This window comes from Ailuropoda melanoleuca, chromosome 12, assembly GCF_002007445.2.
Source record: "Ailuropoda melanoleuca isolate Jingjing chromosome 12, ASM200744v2, whole genome shotgun sequence".
Classification (NCBI taxonomy): Eukaryota; Metazoa; Chordata; class Mammalia; order Carnivora; family Ursidae; genus Ailuropoda; species Ailuropoda melanoleuca.
The window spans coordinates 54867240-54889866 of record NC_048229.1 but is presented as its reverse complement, the minus strand read 5'-3'; the positions used below and the strand labels follow the sequence as shown (position 1 = coordinate 54889866).

The window sequence follows — 22627 nt, the reverse complement described above, 5'->3', positions numbered from 1 at the left end:
CCCGGGCACCCCCCTGGTTTGACTTTTAAGAAGCCATTACTATATCTCTTGGCCTCTGTTGTTCGGAGAAGCCGACAGAAGGTTATAGGGATTAAGACTGTATGTGAACTTGAAAGCTGATCCACCTGTCCGAGAACAAGGTCTTGCTTTTCCTGTACCAGAGCTTGTGCTGCCAGCTCCCTCCCCATCTACTGTAATAGCTAGAGTATGCTGAGAAAGTTGAGGCTCCTCAGGTGGAGATTTCTGCTCTGTGGTGTCACAGGGGAGGCTGAGAGTCAGCGGTGATCATCTCATCGTGTTCATGGTACCTGTTGGTGTAGAGTCCTGGAATGGAGACACACGTCCCGTAGAACCATGACTAGCAGAGCAGGACATGTTCTCCCCAGTAGAGGAAGCAGCCTTGAAAAGCATCCAGAGTAGATGGTGTGGTTCGAACCCAAAGGAGGATAGAAAAAACAGGGACTGCTTTAATCCATAAAGTACAGCCCTTGGGCCTGAGTAAATAATCGGGGTTTCATAACCAGGAAATAAGGGCTAAAGACAAAGTGTGTGGTGGGGTTTCTTTAAACCTGCTTACATTGTCCTGAGTGGTAATATTCTTTTTTTTTTTTTTTTTTTTTTTTTTTTTTTTTTTTNAGGGAGAGGGAGAAGCAGGCTCCCCACTGAGTAGAGACTGATGTGGGATCAGGACCTCTTAGCAGAGAGCCCAGGACCCCAGGATCATGAACTGAGCCGAAGGCAGTTGCTTAACCCACTGAGCCACCCAGGCACCCCTTTGTGGTAGTATTCTTACAGCTCTTGAACCAGGCAAGGGAGAAATCCTGTTTGCCAGTTCTCTCTGGATTATCTAGCCTGTGTCACACCATGCCCTCTCAACCACTTCTAACTTTCGGCCCTGTTACCCACTTGGGTGGGGAGAAAGCGTGAGGTTCAAAGCATCCATTTTTCCATCAATAAAAAGCAGGGGAGATGATGTGACTAGACCCAGAGAGGTGGCTGGTGATCTGTTTACATATGCCTTCTCCGGTCTCAGGACCCAGGAGGAGAGAAGAGCTGGTTTCAGGGCCCCTAACTAGGGTGATCTGGGCCAGCTCTTTGCACCCTCATTCCTTCCGCTCTCCACCATGGGTTCTTCCCTTCTGGCTACCTGCTTTTTACCCAGGACAAGCTGCTGTTGCCTCACACTTTCCCCCATTGCTTTTGCTTCTCCCTGGGAACTAAGCCTAGTTCCCCCTTCCCTGGATGCACTGCCGTGGTTGTGCACTTAGAGCCAGACATCTACTAGCTGAGTTGGTGAGGCAAGGTCCTGAACCTCTCTGGGCTTCATTGCGTCCTTGGTAAATAGAAATAATGATACCAACTTTGTAGTGAAGGTGAAAGATATTCTGGATTCGGAACTTGGTGTGGGGTCTGGCACAGAGTGCTCAGTGAATGGTAGCCATCCTCGATAGCCCTGATACTGTTGGCCCCCTCGTTTCTGGATAGGGTGTCCAGAGCTTCCGTTAGTGCTGATTTATGGCAGGTCTTCCCATCCTGCTAGCATTCCTCAGTTGCAGCTAGAACATCGACACGATGAAGGGTCAGATCTGGTTGTCAGAGCTCCAACCACCAGCTTCTGCTGTATGCTTCCCTCTCAGCTAAATGTTAATTGCTTAGGCACACCCGGTTCCTTGGCTCGGGTGTCCTACTCGTGGGTATATGGCACAGCTGTTGTCTTAAGCCCCTTCCAGAAAAACAAAAAGAGCTCAGTGGCAGTGCACCATCATTTGGACTCGAGTGTTGTCCTGATTTTTCTGGCGTGCCCAGCTTACTTACGCATAACAGTATGGAATGTAAGTTCTGTGTGGTGGGAGGCTAGAATCTTGGCAACATCCTTGTAGTCACAGGGTGAACACAAGCCAGTTGCACATTCATGCCTTAGTGACACTGGCAAGGGCTGACACTTTTGCTCCCTTACCTGCTGGAGCTATGGTTTAGGGAGAATGGGAGTGTCACAGTGGAGACAGGCAGAACCTGGCCCAGACTCAAGAGCTTTGTAGAGGAGAAGGGGAGCAAAACCCAGAGACAGCCACCACTCTGAGCTGTTGGTGGGGCTTCGCCCTTGCTATTTCAGTAATAGGCACATCATTAGGCCTTAAGTGGATTTGTTTCATTCCTTCATTGGATACTGAGGCCTGCTATGTGCGTGCCAGGCGTTGTTTGGGACGTTTGTTTTTTGTGTGTTTTTTTTAATAGATTTTATTTTTTTGAGAGAGAGAGCACACAAGCAGGGGAGGAGTAGAGGGGCAGAGGGAGAAGCAGACTCCCTGCTGAGCAGGGAGCCTGACTCAGTGCTTGGTCCCAGCACCCTGGGATCATGATGTGAGCTGAAGGCAGCCACTCAACTGAACCACCCAGGCGCCCCGGTTTGGGACATTTGTGGATCATTTTTGTGGATTGTAGTGTCTTTCATCCTTAAAAAAAAAAAAAAAAAAGTCCTGTGAAGCAGCCCGTCTGTACACAGTGGTTCGGTGACTTGCCTGAGGTTGCACAGTTAGTTGACAGAACCAGAATTTGAATTTGAGCCTTTAACTCTGAAGTCTAGCTTTCTGTGGTTTCAGTGACATTTTAAACAAATGCTAGTGCCCAGGCCCCAGCAGCAGTGATGCCAGGGCGAAGGGATCTTTTAGATTTCCAAGTTCACTTCTCACCTTGCTATCCATGTACCAAACACCAAGTATCAGCATCACCGAAGCTCAGCTTGTTTTTGTGATATTAGTGATATTAATTTCAGTTGTACAATTTATTCAATATTTGTACGTATTGCAGAATGGTCCATCCATTTTTCCTGTGACGAGAGCTTTTGAGATCGACGCTCTTGGCAGCTTTCTGATACACAATACAGGATAATTATTAACTGTAGTCACTGCGCTGTATGTTACATCCCCAGGACTTAATTTGGTTTTGTTTTTTTTTTTTAAGTGGTGATTTGGCCTGGTCAGGAGCTTGGGAGCATTCCTTTCCCCTGTGAACTTGAGCCAGCTGGGAGAGGGCTTGCTTGACCTATCCACTCAACCTGGGCAGAGAAGGGGGAAGAAAGCAGAGATGTCGGGGTCTGCTCCCATGAAGCCTGGAGGTGAGGGCTGTGGCCGCCACACCTGAGGTAGGTAGTCCAGGAGAGTTTGAGCATTTGATGGACACCAGCATAAGGCAGGGACTCGACTGTAACATGGCCTAGTAGATGTCTGTCTTCCCGGTTTTACCAGTCTGGTAAATTCCGCCCATGGGGAGGTGTAAGGGAGAGGTCTGTATGGAAGTGGTCCCCCCAATACACCTGTCGCCTGAGGGCTAAGGAGGGGATGCCGGGCTGGGAGGAAAAGGCTGCTCCCTTTAGAGACCTCTGGTCAATCATAGCTTGACAGATTAGGGGGTATGGCTCAGGGATAAAGCATTTGACCACAGAACTTGACTATTCTGGGCTTGGAGGGGTACAAACTTCCCTGGATGTGACATCCACCTAGACTCACTTCAGGTGCTAAACAGGTGGGCAAACAGACTTGTGCTATTGTGCTAACGCCCAGTCTTACAGCTGGCCCAAGCAAGGGTTAGGCATGAACCAAAGGAGCCAGAGGCGCTGGCCTGGGAGTCCATCCATGTTGCCAGCTGGCCCCCTGGGCCATTGTGCTGTGATTTCCCGAAGGTCCTTGGGGAAATGGGGCTCCATGCAGTCCTGCAGCCCTCCAGCCCTCTCAGAGGTGAAGGTGTCCCTAAAGGATATTTCAGCTGACTTTTGGTGACTGCAGAACCAGTAGGGGCATGTGAAGATCTCCCTCACTCGCTCTCACCAGGTAGACACAGGTTCCTGAGGCGACCCGGCACCTGGAGGTGGGAACCTGTCCAGGGCATGCCCAGGTCTAGCGGGCCGCAGTGACAGTGACTGACCTGGGAGAGTGGATCAGGATGATAGACCTCCCAGATTCAGTGGAGAGAAAGGACAAACTCATTAGCGACTTGAGCAGACTCGCTTGCAGAGTCGGAGGGAGACGCCGTGGAGTGAGCATAGGCTCTGGAGTTGGGCAGATCCCAATGTATGTTCTGGCTCTGCCTCTGCGAGACTTGATTAGCTTCTCTGCTCAGTTCCTCATCTCTGGAATGGTCACAGGCATAGGCTATAGGCTGTTGGAACGGTTCATCAAGATGATGCATGCAAAGCTGTTAATGTGGAGCCGGAAACAGCGCTTAGCAGAACCCGTTACTGGTTACACAGAGGCCTGGGGCACAGTGACTGACGGAAACTCCGAGGGGGAGGGAGACAAGACAAAAATGTGGAAGAGGGGGGAGAACTGGGAGGACCCCGAGAGTGGACCCTGGCTGGCTTCATGAAGTGGGGCCTGAGCCACGGTGAGGCATGCCCTAGAAAGGAACAGCAGCTGTCAGCAGGGATGCGGGCAACCCTGCTTAGCATCGTGCGGGCAAAGAGGCTCTCATACACTGCAGACCGCAGGGCGTACCCCGATGCCCGGGAGGCCCAAAAGAGGAGCAAACAGATGGCCGTGATGGCTGTGTGTGTGTGTATGCGCGCGCAGGACAGAGGGTTAAGAGGAGGAGGGCGGGGTACCACATGGTAGTGGCTGGGCCTGAGGACCCCAGGACTGGTGTAGGTTCCTCAGGGGCTACAGTTGCTGGTGGGGGCCCAGGGCATTTTATCTATCCAGATACCTATTGAGCCTGTGCTCTGTACCAAGTCCTGTGCCCATTTAACAGAGTGAGTACTGTGTGCGTGGAATGTGTGCCCCTGGGTAGAAACGACTGCCCCACCTTGCTGGGGGAAGAGCTTTTTGTTTCCTTCCCCAGATCAGTGAGCCCATCAGGTCCCAGCTGAGGAAGGCACTGACACAGGGACATTGGAAACTCCTTTATTACCCTGAGTATAACAAATAGAACACAGTCACAGTATAAAAAGAACAGGAAGTAGGTGCAGGCAACGACACAAAAAGTGTGCACTGGGGACACGCTCCTTTCAGGGTCTGCAGCTAGGTACTTGGAAAAAGCCAGGTAGGATTGTAAAAATTTTCTTTTTAATAACAATAATTCCACTAAAATTATACAAAGTACATTCAATACTTAAGGGTAGGGAGGAAGCCAGTTTGGCCTGGAAGCATCATCCGTCGACTCCAACAAAGGAAGCCCAGCTGGGCTGGGGGAAGGGGGGGTGGAGGTCCGGTTGTAAAAAATAAAAACGTGGATCGGTTAAAAACAAGGCCACCCACAAGGAAGCAGGGTGAGCGTGCACGTTCCTGGGGAGGGCGGGAGGCCCAGCTGGCATGCTGCTGCTGGGCACGGGCTGGCACTCAGGCAGGCTCCGAGTGGGTGGGGGGCAGGTTTTTATGCTTGAAATACTGCACGACTTGTTGGGGCAGTTCCGCCAGCACAGCTTTGGCCAAAGTCTCTTTTGCTGCCTGCAGGGCCAGGGGTGAGGTGGAGAGGGGAGATAGAAAGGGTCAGTGGAAGACCGGGGTGAGGGGCACAGTGTCTGGACTGCTGCTAGAGAAGGTATCCCTGGAGGATAGAATCAGGGCTGAGGGCCAGGGCTGTCTAGAACTCGCGTCCCTCGTCCCAGCCCGGGGCCTGAAACCCCACTGCTAGAAGTGTTTTTCCTTTATGTGAAGTGTAACTCTTTCCTTGAGCACTTGGAGGTGCCCAGGAATCGCATTTTAGGATGAATGTGGCCGTGGGAGGCTTTTCAGGGAAAGAGACGGTGGAGGCGAGCTGCACAGCCTACTCACCTGACAGACATTCCCTGAGCACCTTCTTGGCCCAGATAAATGGGCCGGGACTGTCTGGCTCACTGCTGAATGCCCAGCCACAGGCCCGCAGGGGGAGGTGCTTGGTCAGTGTCCTGTGCTGAGGGGGGCGCCGAGGCCCAGCATCTGTCCTCAGGAAGCTAAGGCTCCAGAGGAAGGAGCTGGACCACCTCAGGAGAACCCAGAGGGCCCTGGGTAGTTGTGAGCATCACTGGGTATAAAACAAAGTGATAAGTTCTTGCTAGGACTGGCTTGTAGGATCTACGCCACAGAACCCCAAGAGGCCCTGTGGCTGAGGGAACCAAGGTCTGGAGCGGTCAGGGATTTGCTCAAGGCTACGCAGTAAGCTTCTAATTAAGTAACTTGAGTTGGGCCCCCAGGTGACAGGACAGGGGTGGCATCTGAGTCTGCTCCCTCTGAGATCCTGTGGGTCCAGCTGCTAGGGCAGTGACCTTATGGGCAGACCCGGGGTCACCGGCAGATGGGCCCAGAGCCACCTCCCAGAACAAGGTGGGGGCACCAGTCCCCCTGCAGCACAGGCCATCCTAAGATGGGCCTCGTTTTCTATCTGTGAAGGAGGCCGGTTGAGGTGTGACTACCACAAAAGCTTCTCTTCACCCCTGGGCCTTTGCTCTCAGCCCCCCATTTGCCTGGAGTGCTCTGGCCCACCTGGATAACTAACTTCTGGTTCTGGGCCTTGGTCAGAGGGCAGGGCCTCTGTGAAACCCTGCCCTGGAGCCCCAGTGTGGATTGGGCACCACTCCCTGGGTTCCATGAGCTTGCTGAAGCCAGTGCTCACGTGGTCGTAGTGCCTCGTCTGGAGGCAGGCCCTCGGGCAATACACAAGTCAGTGGAGCAGAGGAGCCCCAGATTTTCATCCTTAACTCTGGTTCCTGGGGTCCCCTAAGTGCCCCCTCCCCAGCCCAGGCCCACACTCACGTTGCGGAACTCTCGGAAGGGCACGAACTGCACGATGTCACGGGCCGCCTCCTCCCCTGTGTGCGAGCGCAGTGTGCGGCTGTCCCCGTCTAGGAACTCCATGGCGGCGAAGTCAGCGTTGCCCACACCCACGATGATGATGGACATGGGCAGCTTGGAAGCTTGCACCACGGCGTGGCGCGTCTCCTCCATGTCACTGATGACGCCGTCCGTGATGATGAGGAGGATGAAGTATTGCTGAGGGAGGAGGTAGCCAGGTGCTCTGAGGCCTCCGCACCCCCCCTTCCCCAGCCTCCCCAAACCCTCTGACCCCTGCGAGGAAGGCAGCTCTTCTTCCCCAGCTGTAGCCAAATCCCAGCCCCTGCCCTCAGCACCCCGCCCCTGCAGGCCTCTCTCTCTGCTGTCTAAACCCTGACCTGGTCCCAGCGCGAAGCACAAACTGCTCTCTTCCTCCTGCCCTGGCTGTGACCTTAGACCCTGCAGGTTGGAGTCAGAGCCCCCAACTCCAGGCCTGGCCCTCCAGTTGCTCTACTACGGGGCTCCGGGCAACGGCCTGAGTGGCCATGCCTCAGCTGCTTCTGTGCAGTGGCAGTGGCTGTACCTCTCAGAGGGGACATGGCTGCCTCACGCTCTGTAACCGAGACCTGCGCTCCTGGCTGTCAGGCCCCTGGCCAGCGAGGGAGGCACGTTCTCTCGGACTCGGGCCAGCCTCGCCTTCTCCACTCCGCCTGCACGCCGTCCTTCCCCGCCTGCGAGGCTGGTCTCCGAGGCTACCTGTCACACAGGTCGTGGGCCTCTCCTGCGAGTAAGTGGACTTGGGGGTCACAGTCTTACTTCTGCAGTGGTCTTTCACTTCCAGACTATACCCAGAAGGGAGTCTCAGTTTGGTTCCAGTGTGCCTTTAATGCCTCTCATCTGCTCACCTTATTAACAGAGAGGTGGGAAGCACAGAGCTTCAGGGGACAACAGTTTCTAGCTAGACTTCGATACCAGGTGCAGTTCGCGGTGTTTATTTTTACTGTTGCTCTCTGTATATGGCAAGTGGGAACTTGCGTTACGGTGGGTATACAGTTTCTTTATGAAATTACTTAAAATGCTGAATAATTAGCTTGAGCATGCATGGCCATAGCATGAACTCGGAAAGGGGGGGGCAGAGGCCCCAGGATACCAAGCACTATGAGACCTTAGTGTGAACTCAGCTCTGTCCTAAGCACCCCCTGGCCCCTTTTTGAGGAACCTGGCTTTCCCCATCTATAAAATAGAAAAGCCCTACATGGCCCTAATATTCTTCAAGGCTTTTGCCTTCTAGTCTGATCCTTCTGGTTCTCAGGAGAGAAGGGCCCAGACTAGTCCAGTCCAGGTCATGGAGGGCAGAACAGAACCAGACCCCAGGTCAGCACCTGGCCACCTTCTCACCCAGCAAAGCCATTTGCTCCCTGGGAAACATACAGAGGCTACAAATTCAGCCCCCTAGGATGCCCTGCTCTCCTGCTTGTCCCCCACGCCCAGCCCTGGAAGGAGCGAGTGAGCCACTCGGAGGTGGAGACCCACCATCCTAACCCCTCTGCTCCCAGCAGGCTCAGCAGTGAGGCACCTCCCACACTGTGCCTTTAAGAGACTGAGCCCTTGGTGCTGGGGATACCTGTTGCTATGGCGATGGCAGCCTGGATCCTGCAGTGGAGGGCAACAGCTGCCAGCCCCCCATCCCTGTGGCTGGGGACCCTTATAAGCCTGTCTACACCCTTGTCCCCCCACAGCCCACCATCGTTTCAGCACCCTTTCCGTAAGTGGCCCTCTAACTCCACTTCCATGCTGCCGGAAATAGTCCAGGGTAAGATTTCTGGGGCACCTAAGCTGGCACGAGGGAAGGCACGGAGGGTCCTGGCAAGGAGGAGGGAGAATGCCTGGTCTCAGTCAACAACAGGTTCACCACTCAGAGCGGGACTGGCCTCCTTCCCTCCTCCCGATGCAGCCCTCTTAGCTCTCCCCTTTCACTCAGCCACGTATCCATACTAGGTTGGAACCTCAAGCCTGGGCCTCCCCCAGGTCTTGGATCCTTCTTCCCAGGGAGCTGGGTTCCTGTAAGACCATGGACACCACCTGACAGGTGAGAATGCCCCTGCTAACACACAACAGTGCACAGACCTTCCCTGCCATCCTCACGCTGTGATTCTGTTTTAGAGATGAGGAAAGGGGCTGGGGTGGGGGGTGTTCAGTGACTTGCTGGGAACTGGCACAGTCTAGATCCCAACACAAGCCCGGCTGACTCCAAAGCTGGGGCTCGTTCCACAGCGCCCCCCTCTGCCACCCCGTTTTGGTGGCCTGGCCTCTCCAATAATGGGCTCCGGCAGGGAGGAGCTTTCCGCACCCTCACCCCACACCCCACTGTCAGACTGCCTCGATGTTTAGGATAGCAGCCCAGGGAAGAGCCAGAGCCATGGCACTGAACATTAACCCTCACTCACCAGCCAGCCCGCCATAATACCCACAGCCATGTGCCTGATCTCAGCTTCCACCCAGCCGGGCAGCCTTGGCAAGGGACGGGCAGCTAACAAGCCCTGTGCTTTCACCCACCCCAGGCGGAGCCTCTACAAGCCTCTACATCGCCAGGGCTCTACAGCCCCATCCCCAAGACAGAAGGGGAGGGGGGCTATGGACAAGAAGGAAGGGCAGAATTGGGCAGGAGGAGGTGGGAAAGGGCTCTGCTGTCCCAAAGACAACCCTGGTCTTCCCTACCCCCAAGCTTTCCCACCTCCATGCCCTTCCTGGTGCCCTTCCTCCTGCCTGGCATACCCTTGCAGCCACAGCTCCATGACCTATCTGAGCGTCTACACCTCCACCCCAAGCAGGTGGAAGGCCCTCCCCAGCCCGGAGCTCCACTTCCCCTGCCTGCATTACCCCTTGGGGAGGTCTCCTCTGGAGACTCCTCTCCCCCCACACCCTGAGTGCTCCTCCAGGCAGCCCCTTGCACCCTCCTGCATCTCTCCGGTCTGGCACCCTGTCGCTGCCCCAGAAACACAGCCAGTCACTGTCAGGTCCAACCAAAAATCAGAGCACCTAACAATTCAAGGATGGAATAGATTTACCTTCACCCAGAGGTTCTTCAGGCTTCTGGGGCTGTAAATAAACACCTCCCCTAAAGAATTTAACATATCAGATTTATAAGAAATCAACCCCAACAATTCCAGGCAGAGTCTGGGGAAGCTGCTCCCTGGCTTATTTCTGGAAGGTGGCTGCCAAAGACCCTTGGGGTAGGGGGAGATTTCCAAGGTCCTGTTTTCCTGTTCCCCGCTACCAGGACACCAGATACCTAGGTAGCCAACCAGGAATGGGGCATGGACAGCGAGACCCAGGGCTTATAAGGGCAGAGGGAAGGATGAGGATCCATAATGGGGGTCCCCTAGCCCTTTCCGAACCTCTTAATATCCTCAGTGGCTCCCCATGGCCCTCAAGAGAAAATCCAGGTTCCTCACTGCCTTCCAAGGCCCTGTGGTAGCTGGCTGTCCCCTAGCCCCACTCAACTCTTACATCAAAACTTCCTTCAGTTATGACCAAACACCATGCCTCCTGGGCTTTTTGCATAGGCTGTGCCCTCTGCCTGGGGCACTGCACACCCATGCACACACATGCTTTTTACGTGGCTAACTCTTAAGCACCCTCCACGTTTGAGCTTAGACATCACTTTTCCAAGAAGCCTTCCCTGAGCCCTCTGGGGTAGGTGCCACCTTTAGGAGGCTGGGCCTCTGGCAGCACGGGCTTAATCGCCATGCGTCACAGCTGCTGTCTCCCAGCCAGGCTCCCCACTAGACTGCAGGCTCCGGGAGGGCAGAGGCCGCGCATCGCGGTCTCCCTCATACCGCAGAGAAATATGCTCCGGAAAGACGGGTTGTGTGTGTGAACTGGAGAGTGCAGGCCTGCCTAGAGCGATGCCTCCCACCACCTGCTCTCGAGTTCCTGTACGTGGGTGTGCATGTGCGTGCATATGTCTAGGGACAGGGAAGGTGAAGCCACACCAAGTGTTGCCCCCCCCCAAAGCGGCTGTATAAAAGTAGCATTTAACCCACAAATTATTTCCGTTTGCCTTGGGTCTAACTGTGCTGTCATCCAGGGGCGTCCCCAGAAGTGCTTACTGTGCCAGGCACCGTGCTGAGCAATTCAAGTGCCAATCTGGTTGAATCCTCAGTGTTTCTAGGAGGCAGCCACTGTCCCAAGCACCTCCATGGTACAGGTGAGGAAACAGGCTCAGAGAGCTTCAGCAACCTGCCCTGGGTCACACAGCCAGGCAGTGGAGATGCTGGGGTCTGGAGCTCGAGGCTGAACCAGCAGGCAGCGCCACCTCTGGTGCAGGGTGAGATGCAGGCTAGAGCAAGGCCAGAGGTGGAGAAGCGTGTCTGTTTGCACATCAGGGTGAGGGGCTGAGAGACAGTCTCTGGTCCCACTCCTACTTGGAGATGGCCCAAGTCACACAGGGGTGGGGGGCACCGTTTCCTGGAGGGTGAGGGTGCCCAGAGAAAGCTGCCTCCCCAGGTTGGAAGGACCAGGTCAGGACCAAAATAGCTGGGGCACTGAAAGTGCCAGATCCTTGCCTCAGGACCGCCAGGGAGCTGCCTAAAAGTGGCTGGGGTGTTGAGAGGATCAGGACTGGGCAGAGAAAAGGGCCAAGTTCCCTGCTCTGGGAGTCCTCAGCAGTTGTTCCCCACAACACCAAGGTCCCCTTCCTGGCCTTCCCCAGGGCCCCAGCCCCCTGCACACCTAGGATCTAGCAGGCACAGGCCCCTCTCTCCCCGGAGTGTACTCCTGCGCCATCCCACCCTGGCTCCGCCTGGCAAGAACACCGGCTTTGTTCTGCTACCACAGCGCAGTTCTTCCTTTCCAACTAGAATGCAGGCCGCTTCGCCCATCCCTTTCAAAGCCAGCTCAGGCGGGTAATAGGCTGGGCGGGACAATGGTCTGGCTGATGGACCACAGGCATCCAAGTGGTGTAAGCCCAAGGGCTGTCTCTCCAACCAGTTCCAGCCCTGCGCCCCCAGAAATTAAACAACAGCCCGTCCACAGGCCTTTCCCTGGTTGCTGTCCCATTCAGGTGGCCCCAGATCCTCATGGCACCCTGGGGGGGCTTTCCTTCTCCCCTTTCATAAAGGAAACAGGCTCAAGCAGGAAGGGGCTTGTCTCAGGCCCTCTGTGGCCAGCGGCCGGCTGGGGCTCGCACTCAAGCAGATCCTGCTCCTGGAGGTGGAAGAGACCCGGACATCCATCCTTCTCCCCCAACCCTGGCACAGTGACCTCCTTCCTGCCAGCCCTGACCTCTGCAGTCTGCTCTGCCTGTCCTTCCTCATCCTTCAGGTCTCTGGGCGCAGGTGCTGTGTGATCTTGTTTAATCTGAATAGGTCTCACCGGTTTCCCATCGTACAAACAAAACGGAGGCTCAGGGAGGTTACATGCTTTACTGACGTCACAGTGAGGAAGGGGTGGGGACAGGATTCAGACCCTGGCAGCCTGACCAGAGAGCCCCCTTCCACCTCCCAAACAACCAGACCTTGTCCTGCTGTCCTGCCTTCCCCAGGCCAGCCCTGCTGTCCTCTTCTCTGAACCTCTACCTCCTGCATCATTGCCTCCACTCCCAGAAGCCAACCTCCACCTTCCGAGTCACCAGGGAGGTGTCTCACGCCTCTGGTGGGCTCAGAGGGACCAGGTCCCTTTCCTTGGCCAAGCCACCTCCCACTGCCTCCCGAGCCTTGCACAGCACACAGTCCACAGCGGAGCCGACAGACTCACCCATCCCCGGGCGTGCTGAGCACCTGCCACAGGCCAGAGGACGGCAGACACACAGCAGCCCGGCCCGTGGGGCGGGAGTCAGGGGGAGACAATGGACACGGAAACGTGGAGTAGGGCTGCCGCTGCTAACCTGCCCTACTGCCATCTTGAGTCCAGATGAGAATGAACAGAGGAGGTGGGAGACCAGCCTCAGACGAGTGATCAAGCTTCCTTGATCACTTGGTGGGGGGTGGCATCTGAGGGATGTGGAGGAGTGGGTGGAGCCAGCCATGCAGAGTCAGCAGGGCAGAGGCTCTGTATGGGGAACAAGCTTGTGTGCTTGAGGGACAGGAAGGGGTTGGTGGTGGGATCCTAAGGAGGAAGGTGTGGGGGTAGGAGAGGAGATCTCTATGGAAGGGAGCGGCTGGGGATTGGCAGGCTTGGACATAGGCGGTTAAAAGGATCCCTGGCAGGAGAATGGACTGGAGGGGCCGGAGTGGGGAGGGCGCATCCAGTGACAGAAGCCAGTGGCCTTGGCCCTGGGAAGGACAGTTCGAGATGCCATTTTGGAGGTAGCATGAAAAGAACAGTCTAGAAGGGATGTCAACACGGGTGCAGCAACTCATCCTTTCCAAGGGGGAAGCCCAGAGCGGGCCACAGACTTGTGAAGGTCTCCCAGCAGGGAGTAACCAGGCAGGAGGGAGACCTAAGTCTCCTTGGTGGCAGCCCAGGCTCCACCACCCAGAGCTGGGTTTCCAGCCTTGGCTGGAACCTGACAAGTGGGCCTGGGGACAGGACCTAGGAAGGGCTACTCATGGCACCACCCTTGGGACAGAGGGAGTCAACTTCCCAACTCATGCTGCACAGTCAAGTCAGGGCAAATCCTGGGAGGGGGAGGGGGAAGTGGACAAGGTGGTCCTTGGTGACCCCCACACTGGCATTAGGCCTGGAGCTACAGGGCAGAGAGAGGACGAGGGATGCAGATGCTCACAATGGCCATCTGCCATGTATTCCAGATGCCACACAGTAGCCCCAGCAGCCTCCCGCCGGGCCAGGCTCTAGCCTCATCACTGAGCACTGGGCCAGGGCCAGACAGTGGCCCAGAGGGTCAGCGTAAGGGCTGCAGGGCCCACCGTCTCTTGGTTTCCATGTGTCCCCGGCATAACGAATACCCCCTGCCCTGGGGAGGGACCTCCCACTGATCACAGCCCGATGTCCTACCAAGCATGAACAGAATCCCTGTCTTTTTCAAGTCTGTGCTCTAGAAAGCCAGGACCAGTCAAGCTGAGCTTGGTCCAACCCGCTTACCATACCCGCAGGCAAACTGAGGCAGAGAACTCCAAATGTCCAGCTCACCAGCCCCATAGGGGTGGGCAGAGTAGGGACAGACCTCAGTCTGGCCCTCCTGGCAGGCAAGCAGGGACCAGCCAGGGCCAGCCCTCTCCCGCACACCCACAGTGGTGGCCACCTACTCACCGTGGCTGTCTGCTGCTGCGTGGCCTGGGCTGCAAACCGTGCCACGTGGTTGACGATGGGGGAGAAGTTGGTGGGACCGTAGAAGCGGATGTGGGGCAGGCAAGCCGAGTATGCCTGGGCGATACCATCCACACCTGCCTCGGGGAGAAGACTGCATCAGCCTGGTCCCCCTGACCCTTCGCCCACCCTCATCCCATTTGCAGATGCTACCTTCACTTCATGCTCACCCCAAACGCCCCTACAGAGACCAGAATGAGTCCTGTGAGACTGGGAGCTCCCAGAGGGCAGGGCCAACATGGTATAAAGCAAAGAGCCCTGAATATGGAGTCAGGCAGACCTGAGTTCAAATCCTGCCTTTGCCACTTCTCAGCTGCGGGACCTGAGGCAAGCCGTTTAATCTTTCTGAGCCTGTTTCCTTGTCTGGCAATGGGACTGATAATCTTCACTCTTGGGCAGCTGGCCGGAGGGGGGCTCAGCAGGCTCTTCCCAGAGAAGGAACTTGGCAGCCAGCCATCTTGAGGTCCATTCTGGACACGCTATGGCTTTTGCTGAGGGTTGCTCGGGGGGATCGAAGATGCTTGCACAGCCCCTGCACACAGTAGGCGCTCTGTAAACGGCCACCATTATGAGAGTAAGACTATCCCACAGCACCGTGGGCCTATCCAGGAGGCCTCTGGCTGGGGAGGGGGTTGATCCACCTGATTTTGGGCAAAGTCTCTGGTGACCTGCTCCGAACTAGACGGAGCCCAGGAGCAGCATGGGCTACGTTTCTAGCCAACAGATGCTGTGGCTCTGAGTCCTAGCATTCTTCCCAAGTTGGTGACTTGATGCATTTCCCTTCCAAGGACAAATGGCCCAGCTTGGGGAATCCCCAGGGAAGGCAGATGCCCTATCCAAGCCAAATCCCGGACGGGAAGGTCTCATGGCGGGGGCCACCGTCTTCCATATCCCCCTGGAGCCCTCTTCCTCCTCCAATAGTTTCTGATTCTGGAAGCTCAGAAATCCTCTGAGGCCAAGGGGGCAGGGGGGAGCACAGGCACCACACTCACTGCCTGCCCTTTCCTCCCCTCACCCCTGCGCTGGTGAACCTCAGTCCTTGGTTGTTAAGGCTCTGTGTGGAAGGCAGCGGGAGCAGGATGGGGCAGAGCTGGGCTCTTCCAGCAAGCTCGGGTGGGAGGTGAGAGACAGGTATCTAATCTGCTGCCCTCACCTCCTGTCCTACACAGGGCTTCCTTCAACACTTCCCTTAATTCTCACCTGGCCAACCCAGTGAGGTGAGCTAAGCAGGTATCACACTCCCTGGGGCAGGTGAGGAGGCAAAGGCCCAGAGAGATACAGTGATCCCTCCGAGGTCACACAGCCAGGAAAGGGCAGCAGCTGGCCTTGCATCCAGGACCACCTGACTCCAGCCTCCAGCTCTTCCCCATCTGTCATTATGAGCAAGCAGGAATGGAGGGGATAGGAGAAAAATACAAAACCTAAACTCCGCCCCTCCCTCCGCCCAGGGCAGATACAGGTGGGCTTGATACTCACCTGAGCAGAACGGGTTGGTGGGATTGAAGTTGATGGCAAACTCATGGGAGACCTGAAATGTAGAGAAAATGCTGGGTCGGCGCCTTCTGGGCCCAGCCCCCCTCCCAACTGCCAGACCAAGGCTCCCTCTGGGGGCACCTGGCTTTTCATGCCCCATCCCCACCCCCAGGTCAAGGCTGTTGACCCCCCCACATCTGCTTTCACCTCCACTGCTGGGGCTAAGCCCACAGAGAGGCCTGACTACTCTCACTTCACAATGCGTGCACACCACCCCAATCTCTTCTGGGGGGGTCAGCGCTGCCTGTGCCTCCTCGCCCCACTAAGAGAGTCCCGGAGTGGGACAGAGAGGCCTTGGGGGCATCCAGGTGGGTTCCAGGGGCACTTGGACTGCCCCTTTGTCACATGCAATCGCTGAGTTTCCACTTCTGTGGGCCCCAAGGGCTTTCCCCAACTTCATGGTCAGGATGAATGCTAGCAAAGGAGCCCGCGCTGTGCCAGGGAACCAAACCGGGGAGTAGCAGACAACCTGCTCAGCTGGACTGGGAACCAGGAAGCATCACGGGCCAGAGGGCAAGGGGGCAGACAGAGGGCTAGCACAGTTCCCCTTGGGGCCCAGCCTGTTTCTCTGCCTCCAGCCCCAGCCCCGTGGATCATCCTGCACGCTCCCCGATTGGGACCATGGAGGAACACTCACCACAGACACCATTCGGGGCTGCAGTAGGACTGCGGTGGCTGCAGAACCCGGGGCCCTGGGGGGCCAGAGCTCAGATGGGGCCTCCCCACTCTCCATCCTGCCGCAGCCTCACAGCCAAAATCCCCAGTCAGCCCCCCTCCCTACTGCACGCACACCCCAGTTCAGAGCTTTGCAGGCACCCCCTCGCTCCTGGCCATGACTCAGTGGGGAAAGGCCTCTTACTACCCCGTTTCCAGATGACGAAACTGGGACACAGAATGGTCTAGAATGTTCCCAGGGTCTCACATTTACTGAAGGACAACGTTGGGACCAGAACCGAGGTCAGGCTGCCTCCCGAGCCCACTAACCTCAGAAGGCGTTCCTCTCCTCAGGAGGCTGACCACGACTCCATCTTGTGTCTGCGCAACGCCCGCCCTCAGGCGCTGCGTGTTCTAGGCCCCGGGGAGGCTAACGTGTGCCCACGTGGGGTGCGGGAGGGCTTGTTCTGATCGTCTCTAGAGTGGGGCACAGGTGGCCCTCCTTGAGCTAACCAGCAGACACGGCGGGCACACAGGGGGCGCTACTTTACATCACCACCCTGGGGCCTCCCCGCCATGCCTCTTGTTCTGTAAAAGTTGTGGCTGGAGAGCCGGCCCAGGAAGTCGCCCTGAATTAAACTGTGTCAACGGCGTGGAGTGGCTGGCTTCGTGTTTTGGTCTGAAAGCGCCCTCTCAGTCTGGAGGATAGTCACTGACCCTCCTCTGTCCTCTCACGCTCGCCCATGGGTTTTAAATTAGCAAGATGAAGAGGTCTGGGGGAGTATCTGCCAGGTGAGACGTTTAGTCTGGGCGCAAACACTCCCAGACAGGCTTTTTAGCTCCCAAACATTACGACGTGCGTGCTGGAAGTCCCCACCGAGTCCAGTGTGCCCATTTCACAAGTAAACAGGCCCAGGGAGGAAAAGCCAGGTGCCAAGGCCACACAGCAGAACAAGCCTAAGACCCGAGCCCCCCACGCCTGGAAAGGGAATTGGAGTCCTGGCCTTGCTGAGTCCTCCTGGGCCAAGAGGGGTGGGACTCAGCATGGGGAGTTCACCCCAGCAGGGCCCTAGAGGTGGGTGGGTGGCCTGAGAAGACCCTTCCCTGTTCGGGGGGAACAGCTTTTCTGTTCTTTGCTCCCTCGGCCCTAAGGGCTGGCATGGAGCCAGTCCCCTGATGTCCCTCTTGGGTCCTCTCCCTGCCCTGGGGCCCTCTTCACCCTGTCCCCAGTCTGGGCTCCAGCTGTGGGGGCTGGAGGTCCTCATTGCCATGGCAACTTGATGAGCCTCTCTCTGTAGAGACTAAGAGGGGGCCTTGTACCGAGGGGTTGAGAGAGGAAAATGGTTGCCAAGGAAACAGGCCTCCCTGGGCCAATGACTTTGTGCAAAATCAGATTTGCGGAGATTTTAGAGACCAAGGGGGAAAGCCCCCTCCTGATAAGGTTGCAATAATATTCTGCTTTCTGGGCCACCCAACCTCTTCATTCCTCACTCCTTTTCCTCCTTTCTTTGTGCGGAGGCCTGGTGGTCCAAGAGGATGGGGCTGTGAAGGTCATGTATCCAGCCCAGAGGCCCCTCAGGTCACCTACTCCAGCAACTCCACTTGACAGGCGGAAAGACTGAGGCTCAGAAAGGGTCAGGGAATGCCCAGGTGACACCCGTGAGCCACAGCAGAGCCAGGCCCAGATCTGGGAGACACGTGCAGCCGCTTACAGCAGCCCAGCCCCCTCCCACACACGCTGCCCTGGTTTGCCTAAGAAATGCCAGTAAACAGGACACGTTTTCTGGAGACCATAGCCAGATTAGGGGTCCCTGGGGAGCTGCTGGCCACAGGTCTTTGTCCTGGGACTCCCTGCTGCCTTCTGACAAACAGTGCTTCTGTTCACCTAGCCTGGCCCCTGGCCTCTGGTCAGTGGGTGACTTAAGATGCTGCTCCCTGTGGCCCTGGTGGGGGTGGGCACGGGAGAAGGAGCTGAAGGGATCCCCGAGGGCCTGTCCTCTCCGAGTCTCAGTCACCCCAGCCTTACAGTGGGGAGAGTCACAGACTGTGCTCTTCCCCACCCCAGACCTTTCTTCCCGCCCGATCCCTCTCTTCATCTGACCAACTCTGGCTCGTTTTGAACGTCCATCTCCTCAGGGAAATGCTTTCTGAGTCCCTCAGCCACTGGCCAGGGCAGGGGTCCTTTTGGGTGCACCTGGCTCAGCCCCAGGAAGGAAGGAAGGTCCCAAGGGCAAGCAGCTGAGTCGCATGTTCCTCCAGCTTCCCACCCTCAGAGAGCCAACACCTTTGTCTCCTCAGGCTGCCAGGCCCCAAATTCACTCTGTCAACAAACAGGTACACACCCAGTGTGTGCTGGGAGCTGGGACACAGGAGGAAACCAAGGGCCCCCCGGACTGTTGAGCTCTGGACGGAGGCGACAAACAAGCAAACCCACACGTACAGAGGCGACCATGAAGTTTTGTGAAGACAGAGCCCGCGACAGGAGGAGGGGCCCCCCATGACTCCCTCAGAGAAGGCCTCCCAGAGGGAATGCCCTCTTGGCCTCTAGAGTGGGGAAAATAGTGAAAAGGAGCAACAGGCCAGGGGAAGGCCATGTGCAAAGGCCCTGAGGCAGGAATGAATGAAAGAAGGTTCACGTGGCAGGAGCCAGGCAAGTTAGAAAGGGAGGGAGGTAAGGGCCTGGGAGGGGCCGGGCCTGGCAGGGGAGATGGGATGTAGCATCTGCCCTCGCCCAGCCTGGCTCTGACAGCCCTCCTGGCACCACTGGGCACTCCAACCTGGCCAAGCCCTGAGCCTCCCCAGAGTTGCCCTGTGACATTTCCAAGGAGGCTTTTGAGCAAGAAGACATCTCATTCAGCCAGAGTTCTTTCAAAGCTGGCCGGTGTCCTAGCAACGGGCTCCTCCCGGGCCTGGCCGCAGCAGCCTGCCCCACCCCCAGGGGCATCGCTGTCTGCCTAGAGGCCCAGCTTTGGTCCTGCAGGATTCTGCACCCCCACCATACGGTGGCCAGCAGGCCACAGAGCCATTCCCTGAAATTCGAGGTGAAGATCGTCCCTCCCCAGAGAGGATGGGAGGGAAATGCTCACTCAAAAACAGCATGGGGCACAGCAGGGCAGACAAGAGGGGGCACTAGCTGAGACACGTAGGCGGGTTTACAAGCCCTGTGTGCCCATCCCCAGGCTTCTCACTGGAGAGGGAGCAGATTCTGAGAAGAAACTGAAGGGTTCATTTGCCCAGCTGGAATTAAACATGGCCTTGGGCAAGTCCCCTGAGCCTCTGTTTTTCCGCCTGTAGAATGGACATCAGTTCTTCTCTTCATCTCTCCATCCTGCCCATCCTCACCCCAGCCAGTCCCCACTCAGCAGCCAGAGCGGGCCTTCAAAATGCCAGCTGGCTGAGAACACCCCACATGGACCCCGCGGTGACCGTCCATTGCTGTTTAGCATGCATTTGAGGCCCTGCATGGCTGGCCTCCCACCCCACTAGTTGTGGTGCTCTCCATCTTCCATAGAGAGGCCGTCACGCCCACCTCTCAGTTCCTCCACCTCGCCCATCCCTCTTCCTCCCAGGCTTTGCATGGGGTCTGTCTGCTCTGAACACCTTCCCTGCCCCATCGTCACTTCTAGTCACTCTGCAAACTCCTCCTTTCCCTTCCCTTCTTGACTTAGACCTTGCCTCCTCCAGGAAGCCTTACCTGCTACCCCCAGGGCCAGGTTGGGGCCCTCCTCTGGGATCCCCCCAGGCTCATGCTGCCCCATCTCAAGACTGATGACCCTGCCTGTCTTTGGGGCTGCCGGACAGAATACAGGATGCCCTGTAAAATGTGAATTCCAGATAAACAATGGATAACGTTTTAATATAAATATATCCCAGGCAATATTTAGGATATACTTAAGAAATTTATTTATCTGAAACTCAAACCTCACTGGGTGTCCCGGATTTTTGTTTGCCAAATCTGGCCTCCTACTTGTCTTCCCCACCTGACTTGATACCAGGGGACAGAGGCCATAATCTGCCTGCTCGTTCTTATAGCCCCTAGGCCCGTGTGAGGTTGGGGCTGGGCTGTGAGTGTGGGCTTGGGGTAAATGCAGAGAAGGCAGGGAGGCTGGGCCCCCAGCCCCTTCCAGAGCAGATCCAAGAGAGGCAATACACACAAAGCCCATCTCAACCAGAAGGAAACAGTTCAGCTCCACTCACCTTCCAGTCTGGGGGTAACTGGGCCCCAAAGCCCAGAGCTGGAAACATCTTATCACTAATCAGAGAGAGGAAAAGAAAACCACTATGAGACAGCAGGACAGAGGCCTCAGCCGCCCACACTCACCCCTCCCAGCCCCACCCAGGGCTTGGCCCACTGGCCTCGCATACCTCCAAGGACAGAAGGAAAAGCTCACCACCTCTAGAAAGAGCTCTGTTCGAATGATTACTGAGCTCACACCACCTCTGAGTGCCTGGTGAATACGAGGCTTGACCCCATCTACACCTGTGGCAGACATGGCTAATCCATCACAGCACTTCTAACCAGTGGGCCTAGGTGCAGCTTCTAGATCCTTCTCAAACTGGGACATCGGGCATCCAGCAGAACACAGTCGTTATGGAAATGTACTGCCTGTCTCTCAGCCTCCCTTCTGTGGCTGGGAAAAATTCTCCTTAGAACCTTGGCTTAGCTTCAAGACCCTTCATCACCCAGCCCTAGAGCCTGCTCTCATCCCCACCTGCCCTCCCTCACCCCACTGCCCCAGCCCTGGCCGCAGACCGCTAGCTGTGCCCCACACAGGGCACCCACACGCTCCAATTTTGATCACGTTGTGCCCCCTCCTGAACTACCTGTCCCCAGTCTGTTCCCTGTGGCAAACTCCTACTCATCCTCTACGGCCCGATTCCAAAGGCCTCTTCTCTCTGTGGGTTTCCCCGAGACCTGAGAATCCCTCTCTCTCTGGTGCTCCTGGAGCGCCCGCCTTACATGTAAACTGGTCTCTCAGGACTCCAGTGGCTTTCCTGTGTCCTCCTCTAGCGGGAACTCCTGAGGGCGGGGGTCCTGTCTCACCTGCTCACTCACTCAAGGCTACACGGAGTCCCCTGGCTGTTGAGTGGAGGACAAACTGCCAGGGGCTAGGAGAGATGCAGGGAGACCAGTGAGGAGCTGCGGAAGTGATCTGCACAGGAGGGGATGGTGGTTTGAACAGGCCAGTAGCCCTGGTGGTGGAAGAAGGGGTAAGACTCGAGCGTTTTGAAAGGATTTGCGGAAAGGACAACAGGGGAGATGAGGGAAGGAAGAAGTGAAGGGTTCTGGGTGAGTGGTGGTGCCTCTCACTGAGCTGGCAAAGCGCACTCACTGGGCCTTCCTTGCTAAGCCTGAATGCCCACGAGAAGCCGCAGTGAAGGGACCAAGTGGGCAGCGGGATACAAAGGACTCCGGGGTGGCCACAGCGGGCTCCTCCACCCAGCCATGCAGATGGGGACTTTCACCTCCCTTGCCCTGTGTTCTGTACCTCTCTTAATGTGCCCGGGGATCGGAGCCACTCCTGAGCCCCTGGGAGGCAGACTCTGGTCCTCAGGCTGCCTCTCTCAAGGAGGCTGAGTGTACACAGGATTCCTGAGCCTGCTGTTGTTCCTGCCAAATCTCTGACACCTGTACCTTCCTCCCTGGTCTCCTGCGTTTTGGTCTATCATCTGGTCTATCATTCCACCCTCTGGCCTGGAGGTCCCAATAATCAGCACCTGTGGCAGTGATGCCATAGCCTTCAAGTGACTTGATCCTCCAAGGCCACACCCTCTACACAGCTTTCCTTCCCTGCCTTTCCACTGTCCCCACTTATCCCCAAATCTCCAGGAAGCATGGTCATGGGAAGAGGGCCCACACCTGCTGGCTGCTCCTTCCAAATTCCCAACAGGAGTGAGAACATTAGGACATTTGGTGCCGGGCCCGGGAATCAGAATGCCCGGGTACTAGTCCCCCTGATGTGCTTGACTTTGGATGAATTCTCTACCTGCATCCCAGGCCTCCATTGCCCCAGCTATAAAAGGGAAAGTTGCAACAAGAGCAAACACGTTTCATTTTCTATCGTGATTCATTTTCTTACAGGCTCCCTGGTGTACTAAGTGGAGGAGGCTTGGTAGGGAAGAGGTCAGCAATCGACTAGCAATGTCTGCCAAGGTGTAGGAAACGACAATAAGACATGTATAATGTGTGTTGGCCATTCCCAGGTTTGAGGATCTTTGGGTCCCTTCCAGTTCTGACCAGCTGAGCTNGGTGGAGGAGGACTCCAGTGTGGATCTGGCTTGGTAGGGAAGAGGTCAGCAATCGACTAGCAATGTCTGCCAAGGTGTAGGAAACGACAATAAGACATGTATAATGTGTGTTGGCCATTCCCAGGTTTGAGGATCTTTGGGTCCCTTCCAGTTCTGACCAGCTGAGCTTCCCGGTTGGACGG

General features: G+C 56.4%; 1 protein-coding gene and 1 long non-coding RNA gene across 4 annotated transcripts in view; one reads left to right on the top strand and one right to left on the bottom strand.

The window, feature by feature from the left end:
- Nucleotides 1–4879: 4879 nt before the first annotated feature.
- The window catches only part of CPNE2 (copine 2), a 49069-nt gene continuing 31321 nt past the window's right edge, over nt 4880–22627 (bottom strand). For 2 of the 3 annotated variants that reach the window (XM_002912257.4, XM_034639301.1), the window contains exons 12-16: nt 20394–20448; nt 15486–15537; nt 13953–14086; nt 6723–6959; nt 4880–5438 (exon numbers count right to left, since the gene is read on the bottom strand). In XM_002912257.4, the coding sequence (XP_002912303.2) occupies nt 5331–5438; nt 6723–6959; nt 13953–14086; nt 15486–15537; nt 20394–20448 (586 nt within the window). In that variant the 3' untranslated portion in view covers nt 4880–5330. Of the gene's footprint in view, nt 5439–6722; nt 6960–10852; nt 11083–13952; nt 14087–15485; nt 15538–20393; nt 20449–22627 lie in introns of those variants that run through there. The other variant, XR_004619192.1, reaches the window with a different exon arrangement.
- Nucleotides 6954–12268, top strand: LOC109488853. Its single transcript, XR_004619193.1, has 2 exons — nt 6954–8829; nt 10831–12268. It is a non-coding gene; the product is annotated as an uncharacterized LOC109488853 (long non-coding RNA).